Source organism: Bacillus rossius, chromosome 1, assembly GCF_032445375.1.
Source record: "Bacillus rossius redtenbacheri isolate Brsri chromosome 1, Brsri_v3, whole genome shotgun sequence".
Classification (NCBI taxonomy): Eukaryota; Metazoa; Arthropoda; class Insecta; order Phasmatodea; family Bacillidae; genus Bacillus; species Bacillus rossius.
Window position 1 is genome coordinate 340,600,598 of NC_086330.1, and position 23,754 is coordinate 340,624,351.

The 23,754-nt window shown below is 32.2% G+C and overlaps 1 protein-coding gene across 12 annotated transcripts in view; it reads left to right on the forward strand.

Moving 5' to 3' along the window:
- The window catches only part of LOC134528123 (calcium/calmodulin-dependent protein kinase type II alpha chain), a 349,589-nt gene that overhangs the window by 265,352 nt on the left and 60,483 nt on the right, over positions 1–23,754 (forward strand). For 6 of the 12 annotated variants that reach the window (XM_063361420.1, XM_063361422.1, XM_063361424.1 and 3 more), the window contains exons 5-11: positions 1,070–1,208; positions 4,460–4,562; positions 6,317–6,400; positions 6,744–6,838; positions 8,303–8,425; positions 9,488–9,571; positions 11,131–11,191. In XM_063361420.1, the coding sequence (XP_063217490.1) occupies positions 1,070–1,208; positions 4,460–4,562; positions 6,317–6,400; positions 6,744–6,838; positions 8,303–8,425; positions 9,488–9,571; positions 11,131–11,191 (689 nt within the window). The remainder of the gene's footprint in view (positions 1–1,069; positions 1,209–4,459; positions 4,563–6,316; positions 6,401–6,743; positions 6,839–8,302; positions 8,426–9,487; positions 9,572–11,130; positions 11,192–23,754) is intronic. The other 6 variants (XM_063361421.1, XM_063361425.1, XM_063361426.1 and 3 more) reach the window with 1 other exon arrangement.

The following is a 23,754-nucleotide window of genomic DNA, read 5'->3' on the forward strand; positions in this document are numbered from 1 at the left end:
ATTATATTTTTAAAAATATACATGGAAATAAACACCAATAAAATTATTAGTACCATATCTTAATATGTCATATAATTTTGAATGCAATATCAGTAACAACACAAATTAAACTATATAATGTCTGAAAAATAGTATTGGATATTAATATGTGATGATATTTTAGCTTTAGTATTAGCATATGAATTGTTCAGAAGAAAAATATTTTAAATACTATAAAATTTAAATAATATGTTATTTTTGAATCTCTCTTCATTAAGAGGTATCTGCAAAGCACAAAATATATTAGATATCTGATATATTAATATAGCAATGTGCACACATAAAAAAGCATTATTAAATGTAATATATAAGGTAAATTTATAGTGGTATTTCAAAAGACTAAAAGCATAAATACTTGAGTTACCATTAACTTTTTTGTGGTATGATCACAATTTTATGAATTATGCTACCACACTATAAAATATTGATTGGTTTGCTGAGCATTCTTGAGGGAAACAGGAGGTGAAGTCACACACACAGTGTTCTCCTATGACACATATCTCGTAGCCTGGGAACTGAATTGCGGTTTGTGTTTTACGAGTTGTACCTTTTCAGAAAATTATTGTCTTCCTAGATTAACTCCTGTCACAATTTTATACGATATGAGGTTTCAATCTTCTCTGAAAGGACGAGAAGGTTGTACATTTGTGTTAAGCCCTATCTAGCTATGTTAGGTAAACTGCTTGCAAATAAATTAATAACTATTAAAAAATTGCCTCTATTAAAACTCACCTTACGGCTGCAAAGCCACCAGAATACAAATTTTTTGATTAAGAAACATTTAATGGAAAATAATTTTTTTTTAAGGAAAGGAATTTTAATTATTATGTGCCTGAGTAGACATGCGAATAGGCAAGTAAACTAATCAGTCATTTCATTTTAGTTTAAGATCATGTTTTGAAAAATGCCTTTAAGTAAGACAATTACACATATTGTGTGGACATTTGGGCTGTAGGTAACTTTGTGCGTTTGTTTTGTTCATGATGAATGAATGGAAAAGAAGAAACCGTAAAACACTTTTTTTTTCCAGAGTTACTGGAGGTGAGCTGTTTGAAGACATTGTCGCGAGGGAGTTCTACAGTGAAGCAGATGCATCACACTGTATTCAACAGATCCTGGAGAGTGTGAATCACTGCCATCAAAATGGAGTCGTACACAGGGATCTCAAGGTCAGTCACCTAACCTCCTTTCTTCGTTACCTTTGACATCACGAGTCACGTCATTGAATTGACTTTAAATCTTTGCATGATCTACAGTAATATTATAAAAAGAGTGTCAGCTGATTTGTTTGCAAGATGTCAACTCGAGATATTTTGGACATATTTAAATTATTCTTCCATTGTTATAAAGTTACATTATTCCAAATGGATGTAGGCTACAATTGTGGCTCGAAAATAAAGACATTGACTAACACCAAATATTTTAGAAGACTATATAAGAATCTCAGGCCTAGTAACATGGGTGAAACACAAGATGGGCTGCTATAGCACTCCTAGTGGTTTGAGCTGTAATCATATGTACAAAATTCAAATTTGTGTATGTTTTTAATGGGTGTCTTAGGCCATGGAGGTAAGAAGTGAGGGAGTTGGTGTATACAGTCTTTGCCGTGTTCATACTTGAAGTCAAAATGAGTACGACCCCTCACCCCCTTTCCCAAGTGCATATCAAAACAATTTTTCTATAATGAAGTTTAACAGTAATTTATTGCAGATGTGTTGGTGTTATGTTTGGTTAGCAATATTCACTACATGATGGCATCTTTAAAATTCTTCCTAGCAAGTTCTTTTCAAGCTATTAAACAGTTTATAACATATTAGCCTTTATACAGCTATGATTTGTTTTGCTATCCAATTTCTAACCAATTGACTTCAACTTCAGAACAGACACCTGCTCCATAGACTTTATATCTCCATGACTTAGGCATAGTTTTTCTCTAAATTCTAATACATTTATTAATAACCTATTTATGTATTAAATAGCAATTAAAGTGAAATAGAACGTACTAACAATATTGTTTACAATGCTATGTACATCTCATGGTCCCAAGATCGCTTAGCATCACTTGTCTTGCTGATTTTCAATGACTTTCCTACACTAACCTACTACATTATAGTATGATGTGTTAATCCAGGATATCCACTATCTTACTTACCACTCAATTCTTCAGAGACATGAGTCATTATATAACTTTTAAAAATAATTTAAACTCTTACTATTAATATGCCCTCATTGCTTTCCTTTAAAGCAACAACAGCATATCTTTGAGGCTTCACATGTTTTGCTTGGCTGACATAGAATAAGGTTTTGCCTTGTTTTTATTTTTGTAATTCATAACCTATATGTTTATTTTATTTGATTTTTAAATTATAAAATATAATTTACAACAATTTCAATCCTGTGGCATAGCAGTTGAATTTTCGGTAATGTTTTAGAGCCTCTTTGTTAATACAGTTTATAGACTACCTCTGTTCTAAATTTCATCAATATAGTTTTAATATTACAGAAATTATAGCAGCAAAAGCCAAAATATACGAACTTTCACATTGATATACTATTAGTATTTATATCTTGACATTAATATGAGTATAATTTTTTATGGTGATATTTGAAAGAGAACTTGCTCTGTTAAAAATCTGTGTCTACAGAGTACAACAGAGATTTATACAGTCATGGTGTAAAAGTTAAATGTAGTCTATGGCAGTTTCAACCCCATCATCTTGTCTTGACTCAAGTTTATTAGCACCAGGTCAAGTTGGAATAAGACAAATATTTTATTTTTCAGTTGATGTTGCAGTCACCATCTTCAGGTTAGCAGTTGTGTACCAAAGTCAACAGAAATGTTAAGAACTAAATATTCTAACTTGACGCGGCATAAACCCTCAAGTGAAACCAATTCAGACACTGGCTGCTAAAGCCTGCAAACATTATTAATGTGAGCACCGAGTTGGTACTAAATTGGCGGTTTTGTCACTTTAATCCTCTCTGCATAACTCTGTGACACATCAAGCATCTTTAATGCAAGTTTTACAAATGGTTTAACTCGGTTATTTTTAAAGCAAGCATAGCATTGACCATGTGTTTTTTTTTCTTGTTATGTTGAAATGGTACTCCAAAATATTGTTTGCAGCATTATTCCATGATAAATGTTATTTCCAGTTCATCTGAAGGAGGGTGCAATAGAGGTTTTTAACTCAGGTAGTTAACTTAATGTGTTAATGTTTGGATAAATAGCACAATGCCAAATTATTTAATGAAAATGGTTCAGGTACAAATAATCAGAGCCTTTGAGGCGGAGGAGGGGCAAAATCCCTCTGGGGAAGGAGAAATTGAATTTCAATTTTTTTTGCTTGAATTTACCATGATAGTAAGACAAAATTTAAGTCTATTGCTTATATAATTCATAGGAAACTTTACAAGTTATGACATTCACACATCAAGTGTAGTTTTTTTTTTATTAAATTGTGGGATTGAAAAAAGGTTTTACATTAAGTAATATGTGAGGAAGCCATAAAATTATATATTTGCTCCCGGGCCCTTACTTTCTTTTGAATCATGTGGAAAATCTTTCTTACTTCATGGGGAGTAAATATTTGAGAGATGTTAGCACATGTTATAAAATTTGTATGTTCTTGTTAAATTTGCATTTGTGTGAAATGGTTGCAAATTTGGAAACTTGGAAATTCTATGTACATGCTAAGTTTTCTGTTGGAAACATTAAAAAAAAGTGAGCAAGTATTTCAGTACTTGCCAGTGATGTGTAACACCTAACCTTGGTAATGAGTAAATTCATGTGTTCTCATGTTGCAAATACACTTATAATATGAAAATCGGACACAACATTTAACTTATAATTCTTTAAAATAATGCAGAGCGTGACAAATATACGTAAATTGTGTTTTTAACTACACTTCTTGATCCAACTAACCTGTAGTTTCCGCACCTGATGCTAGAATTCGCTGCCAAAGCAACTACGCCGACTATCTAATTATTCCATTTGCAGACCAAAATTTTAAACTATGTAATGAAATACTATAAAACCAAAAAGGACTTTAAAAAATACTAAACCCTGGATTTGGACCTGATTTTATGCAATTAATTTCATGAAAATATTGCCTATCTTGTTAAAATTCATCAAACAGTTAATACTGTAAAGTTTCCCTTTGGCTTTGCGAACTTCGGTTCGCACCATCCGCCACACGTGGCAGCACCGTGGTTACACATTTCCGTTCCGTGTGACTTCCGATCCATTCACGGAATTACTACTACCGAATGCTGTGTACTGAGAGCTAAAATGTTACACATCAAAAAATTTTCACTCATTTTAAAGAAACATGCAGACACAATTTCCAACCTAAGTGTGAGCGTGTCAACTGTTAGTGTGTCTCTTGGAGCCAGTGGTAAAGACGATGTGATGTTCCAGCCCGAGAACCTGCTACTCGCCAGCAAGCAGAAAGGAGCCGCCGTGAAGCTCGCGGACTTTGGACTGGCGATCGAAGTCCAAGGAGAGCAGCAGGCTTGGTTCGGTGAGTGCCGCGCTTCTCCGTGCCAAGAAAAATATTGGAGAAACTGTAATAAGTTAAACAAAAAAATTGGTTGTCTGTAAAGTCGGTTTACGGATGATAGTTTAACGTGGCAACATCATAACAAAGCATTGATGAAATGATTGCATACTTTTATGAATAAAATTGAATCTTTTTTATTGAATTATCACTATTTTGTATGGATACAAAGAAGGAGTGAAATTAAATCTACAATTTAATTGATAAATGTACTTTTATTTGCACTCATTAATGCAAATATGTTTATTACTTTAACGAAGATATTATTTTAACTATAACTTTTATACATGTTTGCTATTTAACTTCTTCCAATCTGTGTTATTCTGTTAAGGATAGGACGATGATAGGAAATGTAGGAAACGAATGGGAGTGTTTCAAGTTTAATGTGCCTCGAAAAAGTCAAATCGATGGTTGTTCCAATCGAGTGAAAGAGAGATAGATGCAGCGCAAGTGTACAATGAGCGTAACGGGACAATTTGCTTAACGGGACACTTTTTCGTGCGTGCAGCCGGCGTTCATCGATTTATTAGACGTTGTCAGGTCAAATAATTCAGCACTGTCTGCTCTAAAGTCCTGTTACCATTCCCCAATATGTTTTGTTTCAGGACACTTAGTGTGTGAAATGAGCATTAAAAGAGTTGAGTGTTTTAGCTCCATAGTTAATATATATCTTACTTCTTGTACATTATTTTATTTTTGACCCTTGAGCCCCATACTGGGATTCAGATGGTTAAATCGGCCATTTCTTGGCTTTGACCACCAGGGTGGGCCACTGCGAAGCCAGCGTTTTTTAGTTTGCATTGTGTTTATATTATGTTTTTTTTTTGAAGAAGAGGTCTGAATCACAGATGCAACTCTTTTGGTAAAAGTAACATTTTATGTTTTTTTTTTTTGACATAGAGCATCTTATTTTAACTTGTTTTAAATATCATTGTAGTGTTTTATTTTTTCTTCTACATTCCCATTATAATTTTATTAAAATTTTCATAATCTGGTATAATTGCTATGCCAGCATGACCATGGTCCGAAACGTGCAAGACTAAAGAGCTCTTTCTGTCCGTACAAAATAAGTGACTCGTGCTGTTACCATTTACTTGCAATGTGTTAGAGTTCATATCAGGTGTTGTTTTATGAATTTATAAAATATATATAATTGTGTTAAAAATAAACACTATACATAATTTTCTTTCTCATTGCCAACCTGTGTAACCAATAAGGTAATAAAGAGTTATTTTACTACAAGATTGTTTGTTTATCACTTAAAGTTTTGTATCAATTGTCCTTCCGGTTCTAAGTTTCATTTCCTTTAATTAGTTAGTCTATGCTTTAACTAATGAGCCACATGGCAACATATTCTTTTCTAATTTACTTAATCCATCTTATTGCCTAAATTCTTGATTGCCATATGTTTACTTATTAATTTACTCTTGCAGAACCAAAATTTTTCTTATTTTATCTTCCCGGTGAAGCACATGAAAGTGTACCAGGTTATTCTAGACATTGTAATTTTTTTGTAATTTCCTGTCAAGTTACAGGTTTGCTTGTTCCGCCTTTTTTAAAATTTCTTGACCACCATCTGATGATGCTTATGTACAGGCAAACTTTCCCGGGTTGTATTGTTTGACCATGTTTGTGTACGTTATGGTGATCGTTCTCTGAAAATGTGGCTTTTCCCAACCAGTCTCCCACTCTTGGGCTATGTTCTCCCGTGTCCGCAGGTTTCGCTGGAACCCCGGGTTACCTGTCCCCAGAAGTATTAAAGAAAGAGCCATACGGAAAACCTGTTGACATATGGGCGTGTGGTAGGTGGCACTTTAAGATGTTAATGCTATTTTGTCGTGTGTGAATGCATATTGTGTATTACATTTTTTTGAAGTTCTTGCAATCTGTTAACGAATTTATGCTTCAAATTTCAATTTTTAAAACTTTCAACCCTATTATTTAAAAAAAAATTTATATTATTTTTTTGTGTGTTTCTACTTCAATAATGAAAGTAATTTTTTTATGAACAATACCTTTATATTGGTTTCCAAAACAGTGCAGTCATAATGCAAATTTATCTAGCCTGTATTATCTCAGTCTATAAATATATCATTTCATAGAATGTGTAGGAATAATACTTCAACAACGATGTTTCTGTTTCAGGAGTGATATTGTATATTTTACTCGTTGGTTACCCGCCGTTCTGGGATGAAGACCAGCATCGACTGTATGCACAAATCAAAGCTGGTGCTTATGACGTAAGTAATTTGTTAAGTAGCCCTTTCCGTCATGCACATAGCTGTGTTCAGTGACTTTACACTGTAAGTACCGATACTATCAAGGCAAAATAAATGTGTGGTTTTCTGTAATAACTTGACAATCATTTTTACTTACATCTTATTTTAGTAGTCCAGGAATGGGTTACAAGGACAAAAAATCTCTAATCTGACGTAACATTTGTTTTTATAATATTTTCCTGCTTTATAAGCTACCATCACTTGAACCCCAAAAAAATGGTAAGTATGATTTCCCCTTATTTTCTATTTGGTTCTTGTATGTGTAAAGTATTCAGATTTCTCTAGGAATTACATAACAGAGTTTACTGTATTTATATTGAATTTAACATATTTTGTTGTAGTTATACAACTATGGGTGGGTGAATTGATCTTTTATTTCTAAATGAAGTTAAAATTTATCCAAAAATATTTTGAAGTCATGTCAATTTTTTATTTATTTTTTGTTTTGTTTTACTAGCAGACTAAACAGTTATAAGTAATAAATAAACATCCTGTGAGGTAATGTAATATTTATTTTGTTATGTGTCACACAAAAAAAAAATCTTGGACAACTTTTCCATTACTGTAGGGCAGATAGGCAAATTTTTAACTATCTTTAGTGGTCATTTGTACTTTTTATTCAAAATACTTTTTCGTCTCCTCCTGAGCACACATTGTGACATGCACCACATAAATTATTTGTACTTTTAACCATCTCAAGTTTTTATTCGAGGCTGAAGTTTATTATTAAAAATATTCTTTTTAACTTTGCATTTTCAAAGCTTTGCCCACCTTCCCTTATAACCTTACATAATTACCCACTTATCTGAAAATGATAATACTTGTTGTGTTTCACAGTTCTTATTTGCATATAGTATGATTTCAAACTGAAACATTGAGTGGTTATCAGCAGGGACAAGATATTACAGTAAGTTGAGAAAAAACTGAAATAACACCAAAAAGTACATTAATACTCAATTAACAAAAAAAAAATTCAAGTTAACTCACCACAAAGCACTGAAATGAAACTAATCAGAATTTTCAATCAAAATTTAACTCTAATGACAGATACGTAATTTTTTTAAATATTAAATTCAATGGAAGTAATTTATTTAGCATGAAGTTTGTACCACATTTTATGCAACAAAATGGGAAAAACTTTATTCAAGATAAAACATATACAACACAAAAACAAATATATATTTACATGAGCAGATCTTAGGCTGTAAGCGTTTTAAAGCTTCAAATCAAATGCGAAGCTTTTTATCACAACTGAAGCTTCAAATAAAAATAATAGCAAATTTTCTGGCGTAGTGAAATGGAATATTAAAAAGAGCTTTGAATGATTAGCATGGCCGAAGCTTCGCACAGGGCTAATCGTAGCCCACCATAAAATCTTTTATCGCACGTTGTAAAATTTGTTTATGTATTTCTCGCCCCCTTCAGTACCCCTCGCCGGAATGGGACACGGTGACCCCGGAAGCAAAGAATCTCATCAACCAGATGCTGACCGTGAACCCTTCCAAAAGAATCACTGCCTCAGAAGCCTTGAAGCACCCATGGATCTGCGTGAGTCGCTCGGTCGCATCCCGTTTTGAGCAGTCGTACTTGTACCTGCAACGTGGTGACATGCTTGGCTTTAGGCAGGGTTGTAATAGACCCTGAAGCCACAAGTTATAAGAAGCCACAGTTCTGAGAAAATTAATTACAATTCTAGTATAGCAATTTGACTTTTTGTGAATTTAAATTTTAAATGTTTGATTAGCCCTACACAATATGTCTTCTGTTTGAAATAGAATTCAATATTTTTTTGGTGGCATACATTTATTAATTGTGTAGGTATTTTATCACTTTGACTATTGTGTATAAGAATAGGTTGTAATTTTCAGCTAACATTTTGATAGTGGTAATTTGTATTCTTATAAAATTGGTATTTATTGTCATAAGGACATTTCATTTAGCCAAAACTGTTACAGAACAGTACTGAAGGGGCCTCAAAATTAATTTTTTGTACCCCCAGGTCTCACAACTCACTAAAATGCCCTGGTTATGAGCCAAACTTATTTTGGTTTTTGATGCCAGAAACAGACAAAATATAAAATGTATTCTTTACTTCTGTGTTCTGTCAGCCCTGTACTTTACTTAAATTCTTGTATGTGTGTGCATTTCAGTGTATCCCTGGTTGAAAATGCTCTTAAAATTTGCATTTTTGTTTAAATGATTTAAATTAAATTTAGGTTCCCAGGTTTATGGAAAAACCAATATTCAAGTAAATATTGAATGAAATATTTAAACTAAACAATGTTATAGCATGGGCTTCATGCAAACGATTAATTAAAAATTGTATATACCACATGAATACTTTCTCCGATTCTCACTAAAGTTAGCAATTTATAATTTACTAAACCATAATGTAAACACTTACTGGATTAATAAAATCCTACATGTCTAAATATATGTATATATTAATTTAAAGTAATGGGCAAAAATATAAAATTAAAGTAAATATTTAAATTCTCCACTTATTAATAGTGCATGCTAGTAAGTTAAAGTATTCATATATTATGAAGAATAATTTTATACAATGATTTTTGACTGTCTGCTTTCAAATTTTGTTTTTTTTTGTTCCAGCAACGCGAACGTGTGGCGTCTGTTGTCCATAGGCAAGAGACTGTGGACTGTTTGAAGAAGTTCAACGCTAGGCGTAAACTTAAGGTAAGCAACTTAATGTGATGTAAATCTATGTTACATTGATGACCTTCTGATTATTTAATCTTAAGTACATTAGCATAAAATAAGTCTCAGTAAAATTGTGTGTTTGTTTCACCCGTATCAAGATCTGCATTGTACCTTCCAATACAGTAAAAGCTGTTAAATCCAGCTCTTTTGGGACCACAGACCTGCCGGATTAGTGATTTTGCCGGATTAAAATGGTATTTAAAACCAGATGTAATATCTGCTCTATGGCTATAAACTCTTATCTGTTGTAATACTATGTAAATATGATATGTAACCTTCTAGAACAAGGCTGTACAAATCATGGGTGCCAGGTCGCCATGACGTCCAACTATATGTTGCTGGCGACTAACTTCTGCCAATGTACCAATACATAAATACAGTGATTTTGAAAACATCAGCCAATTTTATCAATACAAAAATTGTACAGAATTGACTATTCCCGAGAAAGTGAGATGGTGTTTAAATTGCAATACGTTAACTCTAACCTTTGGTATTGTATCAAGTTGCTGTATGGATACCGTTTAGCACTTTGATGTTAAAATAAAATATGAAAGTAAAACTGCTCACAAAAGTATTTTTTTTTATTGCTGGCTCCTATAGTCGGTCTCACGCTTAGATTGCAGTACAGAGCAAATTGCAGGCTCTGTTGCCAGTTTGATACCGCCCGGCTTGTTAAAGTTAAAATTCTTACTTCGTATATGATTGATAATAATTTTTAATATTTTATAAATTTTACAGTTAATTGATATTCCTAAGAATATAAAAATTTTAACTTTTGAGAATATTATTACAGTTGCACAATTCTGAAAGAAAAAAAGAACAATTGTAAACACCAATTATTATTTCACAGTAGGTCGTACTATTAATAACAGGGCATTCCAGATTATATACTTTTGTCCAGCAGAGCCAAACTGTTTAATATTAAGTGATAAAATAAATTATGGCAAAAATGGTAGAAACCAAGATGGCATCTCTGTTACGTTTTCTTAAAAAATAAGAATTTAATTTTATCAGATCATACTTTTTTTGAAATACAACAAGCAAAAGTATTTCCAAAATTCTCGTTCTAAATTTTCCTTTTAAAAATGATTTTTTTTATACGTTATTTAAATTTGTTGTTACATTAAACAGTTATGTCTAATATTTTGATGTTCTCAGGGTATATCTGGCAAACATAGCGCACTGAAATAAGAACAGCGTTAATAGCAGATATCGTGCATTGGAAAGAGATAGTAAATGCCCATTAAAATGCTCACTGCAATCTAAATATGAGGGATGCTCAATATTTTGCACCTGGCTCTTAAACTTTCAGAGTTCTTGTAGAAGGCCTGGTCTGGAAAACAGAAATCCTTCCTAAAATGTATTCTGGACTTGAGCGTGTCAATAGTTGTTTTATTGCAGATTGCGCCAAACCATAGGATGCCGTATTAAAGAGCACAGACTGGTGGGGTGTTTGTTTTACCCCCCCTGGTGGAGGTTTTTTTTTTCCCGCACCGGACTTACATTTTAAACATTTTGCAAATCTTCTTTTGCAGGGTGCTATTCTCACGACGATGCTTGCAACCCGCAATTTTTCCAGTAAGTATGATGGACATGGTGAGTACCTCCGCACCCCACGGCATCGAATCTTGTGTATCGAGTGTAATGCAACAATAACAAAAAAAAAAATCACACTACCTAATACATGGTGTGTCTCTGTGTATGTGGATGTGCATAATTAAATGTGTAGTCAAAATGACTCGCGTGTCTAGAACCGTGCGTCTGCTGTCTCTCTCTTGCACTGCTGTACCATTTGCTTGTCCACCTCAACACGACTTTGGGAATGCCAGTGCCGCGGCGTTGTATCCTTGTTGCGTTCGGTTCGAGTTTTCATCAGTTTAGGTGGCTGTTATCTCGTCTCTGTTAGCAAAATATTTGTTTCTGTGAGCCTAAAGCAACTTCATTTATGGGTAGACATATATTTAAAATTCACCTAGCCTTGTTTGCTGGTTTAGCGTAGCTACTATCTGAGCCATCTGTTATCAGCCATGAGAAAACTACTTTTTAATTACGTTGGTTCAAACTAAATCTGTTGTTACGATTTACAACTTGTAACATAGTAGCTAAGCCATGACTGTTTAGGCAGACTATATTGCATGCAAGTGTGCTACTATCTAGAAGTGTGCTACATAACTAAGCATAGTTACAGTTCACATCGAAAGATGGTGATATTGACAACAGCTATAATGGAAGAACATATTGTTGTTCACTGGTCAAACTATGAGACTGAATATCAGTTATCTATTTGTGAATCTGAAACATTTTTTTTGTAGATAATAAAAGTGTTGCGAAGCTAATGAGACATTACAATATGCTCACAATTATTGCCAGAAATACAGGTTTTTTTCCCTATAAAAGGTTGCATGAAAAAGCCAAAAACTGGATTATCAAAGCAAAAATTTGTAGGAATATCAATTTATTTGTTGTTTCATGAACTGTGTACATGTACTTACATAAGTTTTTCAAACACAATTAGTTTTGACAGCTGCGTGTTACAGCATGCTTTGCGTGCATGTGTATTTTGTTAATGGTTTATCGTCATAGTAAAGAATTGATCATTGGCATCCTCAAAAGAAGTGTTTTGTCGATGGTATACTGTTATGTATGTCTTGTGAAGCTCTTTTAGTCGACACAATTGACAATTGTTTATTTCTTAAAAAGTACAAGAACACACACTTCCTTCCCTGAACTTTATTTGTGAAAGTGTCGTTATTAACAGAATTACAAATATTATTTCTGCTAGTAACTGTGTAGAATATAAAGTGTAGAATGAAGCAATTCGTGCATGTGCAGTGGTGTTTAGAACTTTCCTGGTTAATGATTGGCCAACACATTTTTTTAGGCCAGGGGTGTCCAAACATTTTAGCGTACGGACCACACTGACTCCTCCACTGAGTCCCAAGGGCTAAGACCCAGCTAGCTCATCATACCAACATGCTGTAAAACTCTGGTTGGCTGGATTACCAGTTGTATCCGGATTGGTGGTGCCCGCGGACCAGTGTGGGCCCCCGGGCCGCATTTTGGAGACCCCTGTTTTAGGCAATAACAGTCAGTTGTATTTCACAGTGTTTTTATACATATATATATTAAATAAATAAATAAATGCTATTTGAGAACATAGTTTTATAATTATTTTAGGTGGTTAGTAACATTGTGCATTTAAGATTAGGCTTGTCTTCTACATTATGTTCTAATATCGTAGGCGTTATTTAACATCACTGTAACAGATGTGATGTTACTTAACAATCCCTATGCTACTAGATTTCATACACATTTTTCATGTAATCATGTTTATTAGTTTTCATAAACACTTTTGATGTTTCACTAACTTTAATCGTTTCCACATCTTTGCTCGTTGAAATGCAAATATCCTAAATTCAAGTTACTTTAGGCATGAAGCATATCTTGTTTCCAAAAACATTTCTTTTTATACATAATCTTCAAAATATATTCCATATTATTTGGAGTGGCTTAGGTTTATTTTTTTTATTTAGATATACTTTAAAATAAATGCAGAATATTTGAAAGTTTGATTGTATTTCTCAATCAATTTTATATTCATGTCCCCTAAAGAAACTTTTCTTGCGATTTGGTGTATTGATTTTAATGTATCTCTCAGAATTTATTAATCAAAACTATATTTTTAATTGCACTGTTTTAATAGTCAGCTTTTTTCTCCCTTTGTTTGCCTCTTCTGTGCTTTAAGAAGATTTTGTTTGACATCTAAAAATTTATTTCATTCAATTTTGCATACTTTTTTCTACTGGAATTCTTGATACAAGAGTCAATTATTATTTTTTTTTTTTAATAATATTACTGCATTACTAGCAGTATAGTAATACATAGTGCTGGCTTGACCTATTTTTAAATTAAGCATTCAACAAAATTTTACATGTCTCTGGCAGATTTAAATATTACTAAAGTGCATTAATTACTTAACATTGATTTTAAAATTTTGGTTTGTTTTAAGTTTCAGTTTAGATTTTGTTTCATTGATTCACAACCAGGCATCTAACACACTTTGACACCATCAGTGTGAAATTCTTCCAACATAGTGAATGGCTACAATTACAAATCACTCCCAGTTTAAAATATTTGAAATACAGATATCTAAAACATAACATTTTCAAACATAACACCATATTTGAAATAAACTTTTAAGAAATATACATAAAAAAATACCAGCTATCGAAGAACTGATTTTTAGATTGAATAAAATCAGAGCAGGCCAATATCTGTATACTGAACAAAAAACTGGTAATGTTTTAAAAGTAAAAAACTAAAACAATTACAATTTCATCACTACTACAAATAATGTATTTGAGAAATTCTGATCTTGTTTGATCTTCTCATATTTTTATCTTGCGATTCTGGTTTGACAAGGATAAAGACAAAACACGAGAAATAAAAGTGCTGCATAGCGCAATCCTGTACCTAGTAGCTGCATTTCCAGGCTGGTCACATTGGCTACAAGCAACAGAGGCCTGAGCTTAAAGATTGTGGTGTATCATTTTTATTTTCTGGTAGCTGTACATGCGAGTTATAATACATTTATTTCTGCTTGAATAGTTTTTGACAGTGTTATAACAAAGGGAGTGTCTATCGGGTGTTGAGAAACCTTGTGCGTATTTAGTTTTGCACTCCACGTAGTGGATCTTGCTGCTTCCATAGCGTAGAGCTAGTCAATAGACATAGTGCTCACTAGAAGCATCCTGTACATGAAATATGTGTGTTGCATTTTGCTCGAGTTTAGAAACTTGTTAGCCAGTGGATGGAGGTTTTCACTGCAGGCTGCTAGTGATGTGGTGCGTGACCTGTAGAAATATGACAAAAATGTATAGCTTACTTCTGAAACACTGTCACATTCTCAACATTTGTTTTAGTTTAAAATGTTTTAGATCCATTTATGTGACCTTCTTTATTTTGCCACTGTTCCCTTTAGAATAGGTATGTGCACTTGTAGCCCATCACATAGTAATTACGTACCTATCATTTTCTTTTCTTTTCGTAGCTTGATTGTTTTTTTGGTTTATTTGAATACTCCACTGGTGAATGGAAAAGTTTTATGAGTTTCATTATCTTTTATTTTGATAATTTATGTTTTCATCTGTAATAATTTATTAATAACAATAAATTTTAAAAAAATTTACTTTAGTCAACTTTTGGGGAAAAAAACATTTATTTCATCAATCAAAAAGCAGATAAAAATAATAAATCAATTAAAAATGTTGGCTCTTTATTTGTAACAAAAAAAATAAAAACATAAAACAATGACAGTGGCAGTCATTCCCAAGTAAAGAATGGAGCTCTTCTAATAAACACCCAGATTGTTTTTTAATTACAAATTTACACTGAAATTCTGTATTTGTAAGGGTACCTGTTTTGTTTCTGTTCCTACTTCCGGGCATTTAAAAATAATTTTATATTAATGAACACCTCTGTTGCCATCTCTAAATTTACTCGTGATCATAATTTGTTATCTTGGACTTTTCAAAACTTGTATAATGGCTCGAGGGTAATGGCTGTTTTGCTGTCCTCAGAATATTTTGAACCTGTGATTTAACATCATTGTACAATTTCATCCTGAAGTTCAAATCACAATACACTTTAAAAATAATCCTTTTGTTTCGCAAAAAAAAAAAAAATTGATTGAAATAACAACAGCTACTTTCACTGCAAGGTCTTTAATCCAGCATGTGTGGGATCACGGCATCGCCAGATTAGCGATTTGCCAAGTTATATTTAATTAAGTTTTTATCAAAATACAGAAGAAAAAAAAACGTGAGCGAGTCTTTCAGTACTCGCCAGAGATGTGCAACATCTAACCTCGGTAACGAGCAAAATTCATGTGTTGTTATGTTGCAAATAAACTTATACATAATATAAAACTCGAACACAAAATTTAACGTAGAAATCTTAAACAAATAATGCCGAGCATGATAAATATACGAAAACTATTTATTTTCGGGAAAATTAGTCAAATGTTTTCTTTTTTTTAAAACCTAACTATAATTCTGTTTAACAAGATGGTACTATTGTTCTTAGTGCTAGTCAATCAATAGGAGTACCTTACTCACATGTAAATGCCTCAACGCTAACATGTGACATTTTCTCCTAGACCGAAATTATCAGTGCCTGCGGTTTGAGGTTATACTTCATTAGGTGTGTTGAGGGTGAAATTTTAATATGCACCACAAATGCAATGAAATAATGTGCATTACACAACAGAAATTTAACAGGTTGAAAGTCCAATGCACATTAATGCAGAAACTGATAAAGCCACGAGCTGAAATCGTCAAGGTGGTGAATCCACTGCGCCCGTGTATAATAACTTTTGCAGACATTTTACCGATATTTCTGAGACTTCCACAGGTGGCAGAACCATGTTTACACATTACTGTTCCAATCGACTTCTGTTCCATTCACAAAATTACTCCTAACAAATGCAATGTACCTAAAGCTAAGATGTTTACACATCAAAAATTAGGTATTTAAAACAAGTGAAAATAAGCTGCTCCATAAAAAAAATACAGATGAACTTCAAAAAATTGTTACGGTCATGTACAGTGTGGGGGGAAAAGGTGTGTATCAGTTTTAAAGGGCTATTAAAAAAAAGGAGCAATAAGAAATAAGGCTTATTTTATTGGAATCAGTATACTTCCCCATTTTTTAAAATCAAATTTTGAAGATAACATCAGGAAGATGGTGGCCATCAGCAGTGATGCATTGATGAAGACGATTTTGGATCTTTCGCTGACCGGTCAGTGTGGGCCCTGGGTTTGAGCATTTGTAACTTATTCCTGTGGGGTAACCCCAAGGAAAAGGTTTTCAAACATCATCCTCACTCCTTGGAAGAACTGAAGATGCAAATTTGGGAGGAAATCACTACTATACTCCTCGAAATGTGCCGAAAAGCAGTCAAAGAGTTCCGAAATCGCCTTTATCAATTCATTGCTGCTAATGACCACCATCTTCCCCATGTGATCTTCAGAATTTAATTTAAATTAAATAAAAATAATTTCTGTATGTTGCTCCATTTTTATAATAGCCCTTCAAAACCAATACACACCTTTTGTCCCATCCTGTACCTGTGAAATGTGAATTGTAACCTGCTAGAAAACAGGAGATGTAAACAGACAGTAAGGATAAACTTTGAGAAAACTAAAAACACAGACAGGAATATACTCGAAAAAATCTGAACGCAAGCTACTTTATTGGTGCGGGATTAAAGAATGTGGTGAACCATAGAATGCTGGAATAAAGACAACTTTCCACGTCTGTTCATTTGTTTGTTGTCAGATCGTACTTCTGTGTAGATTCAAGAAGTCTGAAGCGCAGCATACAATCAAAATTTTTTATTAAATACCAGAAAATAAACTTTTATTAGTTTATTCTGGTAAGAAAAATGTTACTTTTGTATTGATTGGCTACAAGAAAAATCTCTCGCATGTTTGTGATAATACACAGTCAAAAAAAAATTCCTAAAACATTTTTTTAAATTTTAATATTTTTTAATTACTGATGTAAACATTTGACAACTAGGTAAAAATCTACTAAACTCTACAAAATTCTAAGTTTAACTGTTACTTGACTCTGTTTCCAACTTTGAAATTTTATAGTGAAGTGTCAATATACATAGCTTCTCATTAGTGTGTTATCAGCTTCCCTATCTGTGTCTTTAGGGCATAGGTATCATTATATAAGTCACAGGAAGGCTTATCAGGGTGATAAAAATCCATCATGTTTATTTAAAGATGGTTACATGGGTCTTAAATATTACTTTTTATTGGATCATGTCTTTTTTTTTAATGAATTATATTATTTTAATTTAATTGTATCATGTAGTGATTTAAAAAAAAAAAAACATTTTTCATTCATAAATAGATAATTTTATCATAGATTTTTTATTTGGGATGGTATTTAAATATGTTGATTGGATACACTAGTATTATTTCTTCATTGCACTGGTTATTTGTAGAGCTTCATATATCCAAGTTTAAAGTTGTCTCATGCCCATCTTTTCTATTCTATTTGAAATACATTTTAGGTGTTTCTTAGTTAATTATTGTAAAGTATGTGTCCTTAACAAATTGTAATTTTTTTAATTTAAAGTATGCTTTATAGCTTTTGGATCATATCATAGTTTATTTAAAGAATTTAGCAGAGGTAGATTTTAATGTCTTACTAATATTATTATTTACTCTTTTATTGTAGGTAGCCCTTTCATTTATTTCTAAATAAATGCTTAACTTCTGAGGATGATTTCATCAGATAATAAATTATAAGGTCACTTTTACAAACAGTGATATTCATTTTGTGGAAGATGGTGATACTATTTTTTAGCATTTCTATGGTCACATCAGAGAAAAGATCATTCTGAGGGTAAAGTGAAGTCAAGAAGAGCACCAACTACAGTCTTATCGTATTATTAATATTTTGCTACAAAATATTTGAGAGATAAGGTAGGGTTTGTACTGTAAAGGTTCCTACATAAAACATGAAGGTCAAATAGTGCACTATTTTACCTAGTAGGCCTAGGTAATAAAACCAGTTAAGTTTATAACTTATTTTGTTCGTTCAGGAACATTTTCTTGTGGAAATATTTATTGAGACAAACATTAGAATAATTATTTTTTATTTTTCAAAAAGTTTGCTAGCTTTGTGTTATAATTTTTAATTTTATTTTTAAAAAAAATATATGATACAAATAATAAAAACATATTTAATTGTGCTTTTTGGTACCACAATCTTTTGTGTCTTGGCAATAATTTCTTGAAACATATAATTGTACAGTTTGACAGGGTAGTAACAATTTGTAATCAATAGTTTTAATGCTACAAATGAATTAACTGCAAACTTTGGGCAGAGCTCTGTTCATGATTGACTGAAGATATTATTCTTGATAAAATAAAAATATTAAAAATAATAACCTTATTTATTTTTACTATTACATAAAAACCATTATTTACTTCATCACACTTCTCTGTACAACAACTTGGCATCTTAACGACTCATATATTAAATTCCACGGTGAGCAGATAACCCACCTAGCTAGAATAGACTTCATAATGATGATTTTATTCCAAAATATGTTTTTAATTCCAGTTAATAAAAACCATTGGTATTTGCTGCATATTTACAAAATCTCAAAACTAAATTGATCTTCACATAAATTGCATTAAATATTTTAGTTTTTTTTCTCTTAATGCAGTAAATGTAATTTTTACTTCAAAAAATAAAGAACTAACAAAATAATTCATACCACTTCACTCTATAGTAAACACTATGTTTATGTTAACTTTAGTTTAATTTTCTAACGTGATCATATGCTCTTTCAACTGCTAAACATGGTATATAAATTGTATGCAAGCTAGACAGTAATTAAAGATTACCACTCATTTTTTGTGAAAGATATATATTTTTGATATCAGAGTAGCTGAAAGATAGAATTTAATGATAAGAGTTTTTTTAATGACACATTTTCATTCTGTGAATATAATATTTTTTAAACAAAATTTAAATTAAATACAGTTCTCACAAACTTGTAAACTGACATTTGCAGTCTTTAAATGATTCAAGACCTTGATTTGACTGCTTTACAATCTACTTTACCTCTAATAAGAAAATATTACTAATTTTTTTTTTCAAAACTAATAATATATTGATTTCCCTATGCACAGTATTTCATGTTATTTCTCAAGTCAATAAAACTCCCACTATGAACATAAAATATATTGTGCTAACCTTAAACAATTCATGTGTTTAACTTATTAAGCACCGGTTGCTTAGCATCTTTCATTTTAAAAATCATGCTTCATTAGTATGCATTGACTGTATGCACATTAAAAGTCATAGTTATTATAATTTTTCACTCTTATTTATAAATAATAGTAATTTACTGAACATATTTCATGTGTGTAACATAGGAACTAAATTTCTTGTTGGCAATACAGTTAATAAATTACTGTTTGTCAGAAACATTTTTAATAATTATTTATAAATTAAACAATAAGTATAATGCATATGTAAAGAAAATAATTTTTTTTAATTTGTAATTTTTCTAATGAAAATTTATATCAATATAGTACTTTTTATCATATAGTTTTCTTGTACTTTTTAAGGACTTAAAACCATGCATAGATATTTTCAACCATTTACTTAGCTTGAAATATCTAGCATAATGTAATTGCCTTATGAAAGTATGAAAATATTTATTTACACTCTCATACTATTATATATCTAAATTACAAATAAAATCATTATCAAAATTCTATAAATGTAGTTGGGTGTACAAGCATAACTTTTGACAGCTGAAGGTAAAAAAAGTTTTTAAAATTTTACTAAGAAAATGTTAGAACTTTTATAAATGGAAATTAATTTTTATCATATAGTTTTAAAGTATAAATTTTGTCAAGGAAAAAAAAAATCAGTTTTACGAGGGCAACAGTACTAAATTAAACAGTAACATAAAAAATTATTTTATAATAAATATATTTTCATATGTGCAATATTATAATTCAGAATAATTATGCACAGCAAATTGTTGTATGTACAACACTGTGAATTAGGTACACACAACCATTCCTCATTTAACTTATATCGGTGTGATGTCCAAGATTAATTATATAATAAAGGTGGGGTGCGAAGGTAAACTTATTTTATGTTTTAAGCATAACATTTCTCATGTGAAAGTATAATAGCGGCAAAGAATGTTGAATGTAACTTTAAAAAAAAAAAAATTTTTACTATAATATTTCATTCAAAATTATTTTTTAAAAATTAAAAAAAAAACTATTATATTTTCACTCTTTACTAAGCATGAAGAGAAAAGATCTTAATAAATATCAAGGTTTTTTTTTATAAGAATTTTTTTTGTATAGCACTGATTGGTTATTTAAGTCTTTTAATTTTAAACGTGAAAGACATAAATGTATTATCATGATCTTTTTTCATCATTAATGTTTGATCACTATCAACATGGTATTTTCCTTGTATTGTTTTATTTTGTTTCATTTACAGTAATATCTGCAATGTATTCTAATTTTAATCTTACAGTCATAGTGTATGTATGATCAATTCCTATGATTTTTTTTTCAGATATTGCACTAACTTAATAAGATGCTCTTTATATAGCTTAAAGTATTTTTTATTTATGTGAGTACTAAAAAAATTAATCTAAGTGGTTTATAGTCAAAATCATTTTCTGTTTACTACAACAAATGGGTTTAAAGCATGTAAAATATAAGATGTTCCTTATTGAATGTGATTGAACAAAACATGGGGTTATCACATTTATAAAAACCATTTGAATTATAAACTCTCATTAATACAAAGTACTTTCACAGTTCCTATGAAATGCATAGGAGTTAGAATGCTTAGCAGTTTGTTTAATACAAAGTATGGTTAGGATATGATCAGTGTTGGGGAGTAATTAATTGCAAGTAATCTGTAACAATTTCATTTTATGTACTTGAGACAGTAAGCTGTACAATTTTTAAAACTTTACTTTTAATTGTAATCTGTTTATGAAATTTAAAAGGTTAATTTGTATTGTGGGAAGCATTACATTTTTTATATTGGGCAATATGGCCAATAACCTGCAGCTTTACTCACGCAATTTCAGGGTATTGCTGATATCTTACCATTGAAAAGAAAGTACGTATGTGATTAATTCCAAACATTTTTACTAAAGAAATAGATACAATAAATTTTCAGTTGCATAATTTAATTCATAACAAAACCATTTAAGAATTATATTTTTTTAAAGTGATTATTCAAAGCCCCCTTTTTTTTGTTGTAACATTGTTTTTGCCTGCAACTTTGTCTTAGTGGACTTCAGTATTGGACCCAGAGGGGAATGAATAAAGAGGGAAAATGAATTATATAAAAAAAATAGATGAAAGTGATTTGTAATGCAATATATTTCTGTAGACGCCATTATATGATTTATTAATTTCTGCCAGTATGTATGAGTTTTGGGTACTTGATACTCTTGAACAACCAAACTTAGAGCTGATCATGCAAGATGTATTGAATGCCCAAATTAATTTCTGCAACTTCCAATGCTCGGCCTTGGGACTTATTGTCATTGCAAATGCTAACTTTAGCAGGAACTGCAGCCTCTTAAGTTGTAATGGCAAGTTTATGGGAATTATTGGGATGCGGGTAATCAGCACGCTCTCTCTTTTAACTACTCTGGTGAGAATCTGTTTCTCCCCAGCTCTGTGATGCACAGTCTAATACCGCTGGACAATCTCTGTGCATCAGGTTACACAGCAGCAAAACCGGGACACCAACCTCCAGCTCCAGTTTGTGGGAAGGCAGGTAACCCCTGGGCAAGACATGACAGACGCACCAAACGTTAGCATCGTTAGTTCTCTACCCTCCGCGAACTATACTACGGGTCTCACCAAAGAGAAGGATAAGAAGTTGCCCGACTTTACTGTATGACCGTGTGGCGTACATAGACTCACTGTTTGTTATTGCACTTGGTTCAGCCATTTTGGCATGGTAAAGTGATTACAGAATTTAACTCAAGATCTATCCCACAGGAACCGTGCATTTTTCCGGGATAAAAAGTAGCCTATGCCACTCTCCGGTCCGTAAACTATCTCTATGCAAAAAATTATTTCCATCCGTTGCTGCGTGAAAGAAGGTCAAACCAACAAACACACTTTCACATTTACATGTACTATAAGTAGGTAGGGATATTGCTCTATTGCTTTTATCCTCTGAAGTCTTCATGTCCGTCTAATAGCCAATGGAACCTTTTAGCTCTTTTATCGGAGATCCAATGACCTTTACCCAAGAATGATCTAAGGATCATTCCTCTAAATGTTACACCAACACATACTAGGGCTACGCGAGACAGCTCACGTGAACTGAAGTTCATACATTTTCATTCAGCGGAAACTTGTGGTAACAGTGTTGAAGTAAGGTTAGGTGCATTTCTATTGGCGGGCTGGAACAACATGAAGTCCCTTCAATCGATTGAGATACGGCCATCAAATGGTTGGCGTGTTCACCACAAGATAGCAGCTCATGTGGTTGCCTCGTCTCTTTATTTATTATGACTGGAAAAACACATAGCAGTATTTAAAAGATATTGCAAAACTAAATATCTGAAATGTGAATAGGTTTTGTTATAAGCTTCTGTTTGTACATAAAGTAATTATGTTGAAATAAAAAGTTTTAGTAAAGCATTAAACTAAAAAAATTTAAAAAAAAAATTATTTTGAACTCTTACAATATGAGTATTTTATGTTAAAGTGGTTATAAAGCTAGAAATAGTAGAAATTATTATATGTGTACTATACATCTGAAATTTTGTGAATCATTGTGATCGGGTTGCAGGCTGAAAGCAGTTGATGATGATGATTATGATGTGTGATTACAATAATACCCTACATAAAAGTCTGTACAGATTTTGAACATGTCTGCTCATGCTATGTCGAGCTGAGATCATTTTTATAAACCACAGGTTATGTCGGTTGATCCCAAAGTCCCCAGTGATCTTTGTTTGGTGCTCAAACCAACGATACAACAGAAAATGTGGTCTAACCATGATCAAACCAGTTTACGAAATTATATCACGCCTGAACTCTAATGGTAAAACTTTTAAAAGATGTTTCTCTAGTTAAAAGAATTTTCTTCTTGGGTAAATCCATGAATGTCGTCCCGGGCCGACCCGATGCCCAGAAAGTCGAGAAAGGCGGTGTTTATTTGTGCCACTCCCTGCGGCGGCCTCGGGAAAACCGCAGAATTTCCAGGCCACTTAATGTGTCGGTGACAATAGTCCGAGGCGGGAGGGTGAGGGGTGATCGGAGGGGAGTGGGTAATGAGGACCCTTGTAATCCGGCCAGGCACGTGTGGCATGTCTTACGTCAATGGACGACGTGAGACATCAGTGGCCATGCAGGGCCGCCAGCCAGCTCCAAACCTGGTGTGTCTTGCGATCCTGTCTGCATTCGTAACAGTATAAACAGGGGTTGAAATTAAAAACAATTCCTTATCATCAAATTTGCTTAAATATTATTTTAAATATTATCTATCTTAAACCTTGATCCAAAGCAAATTTTTACTGCAAAAAAAAGTGTTTGAAGGTCAAAAAAAATTTTTAA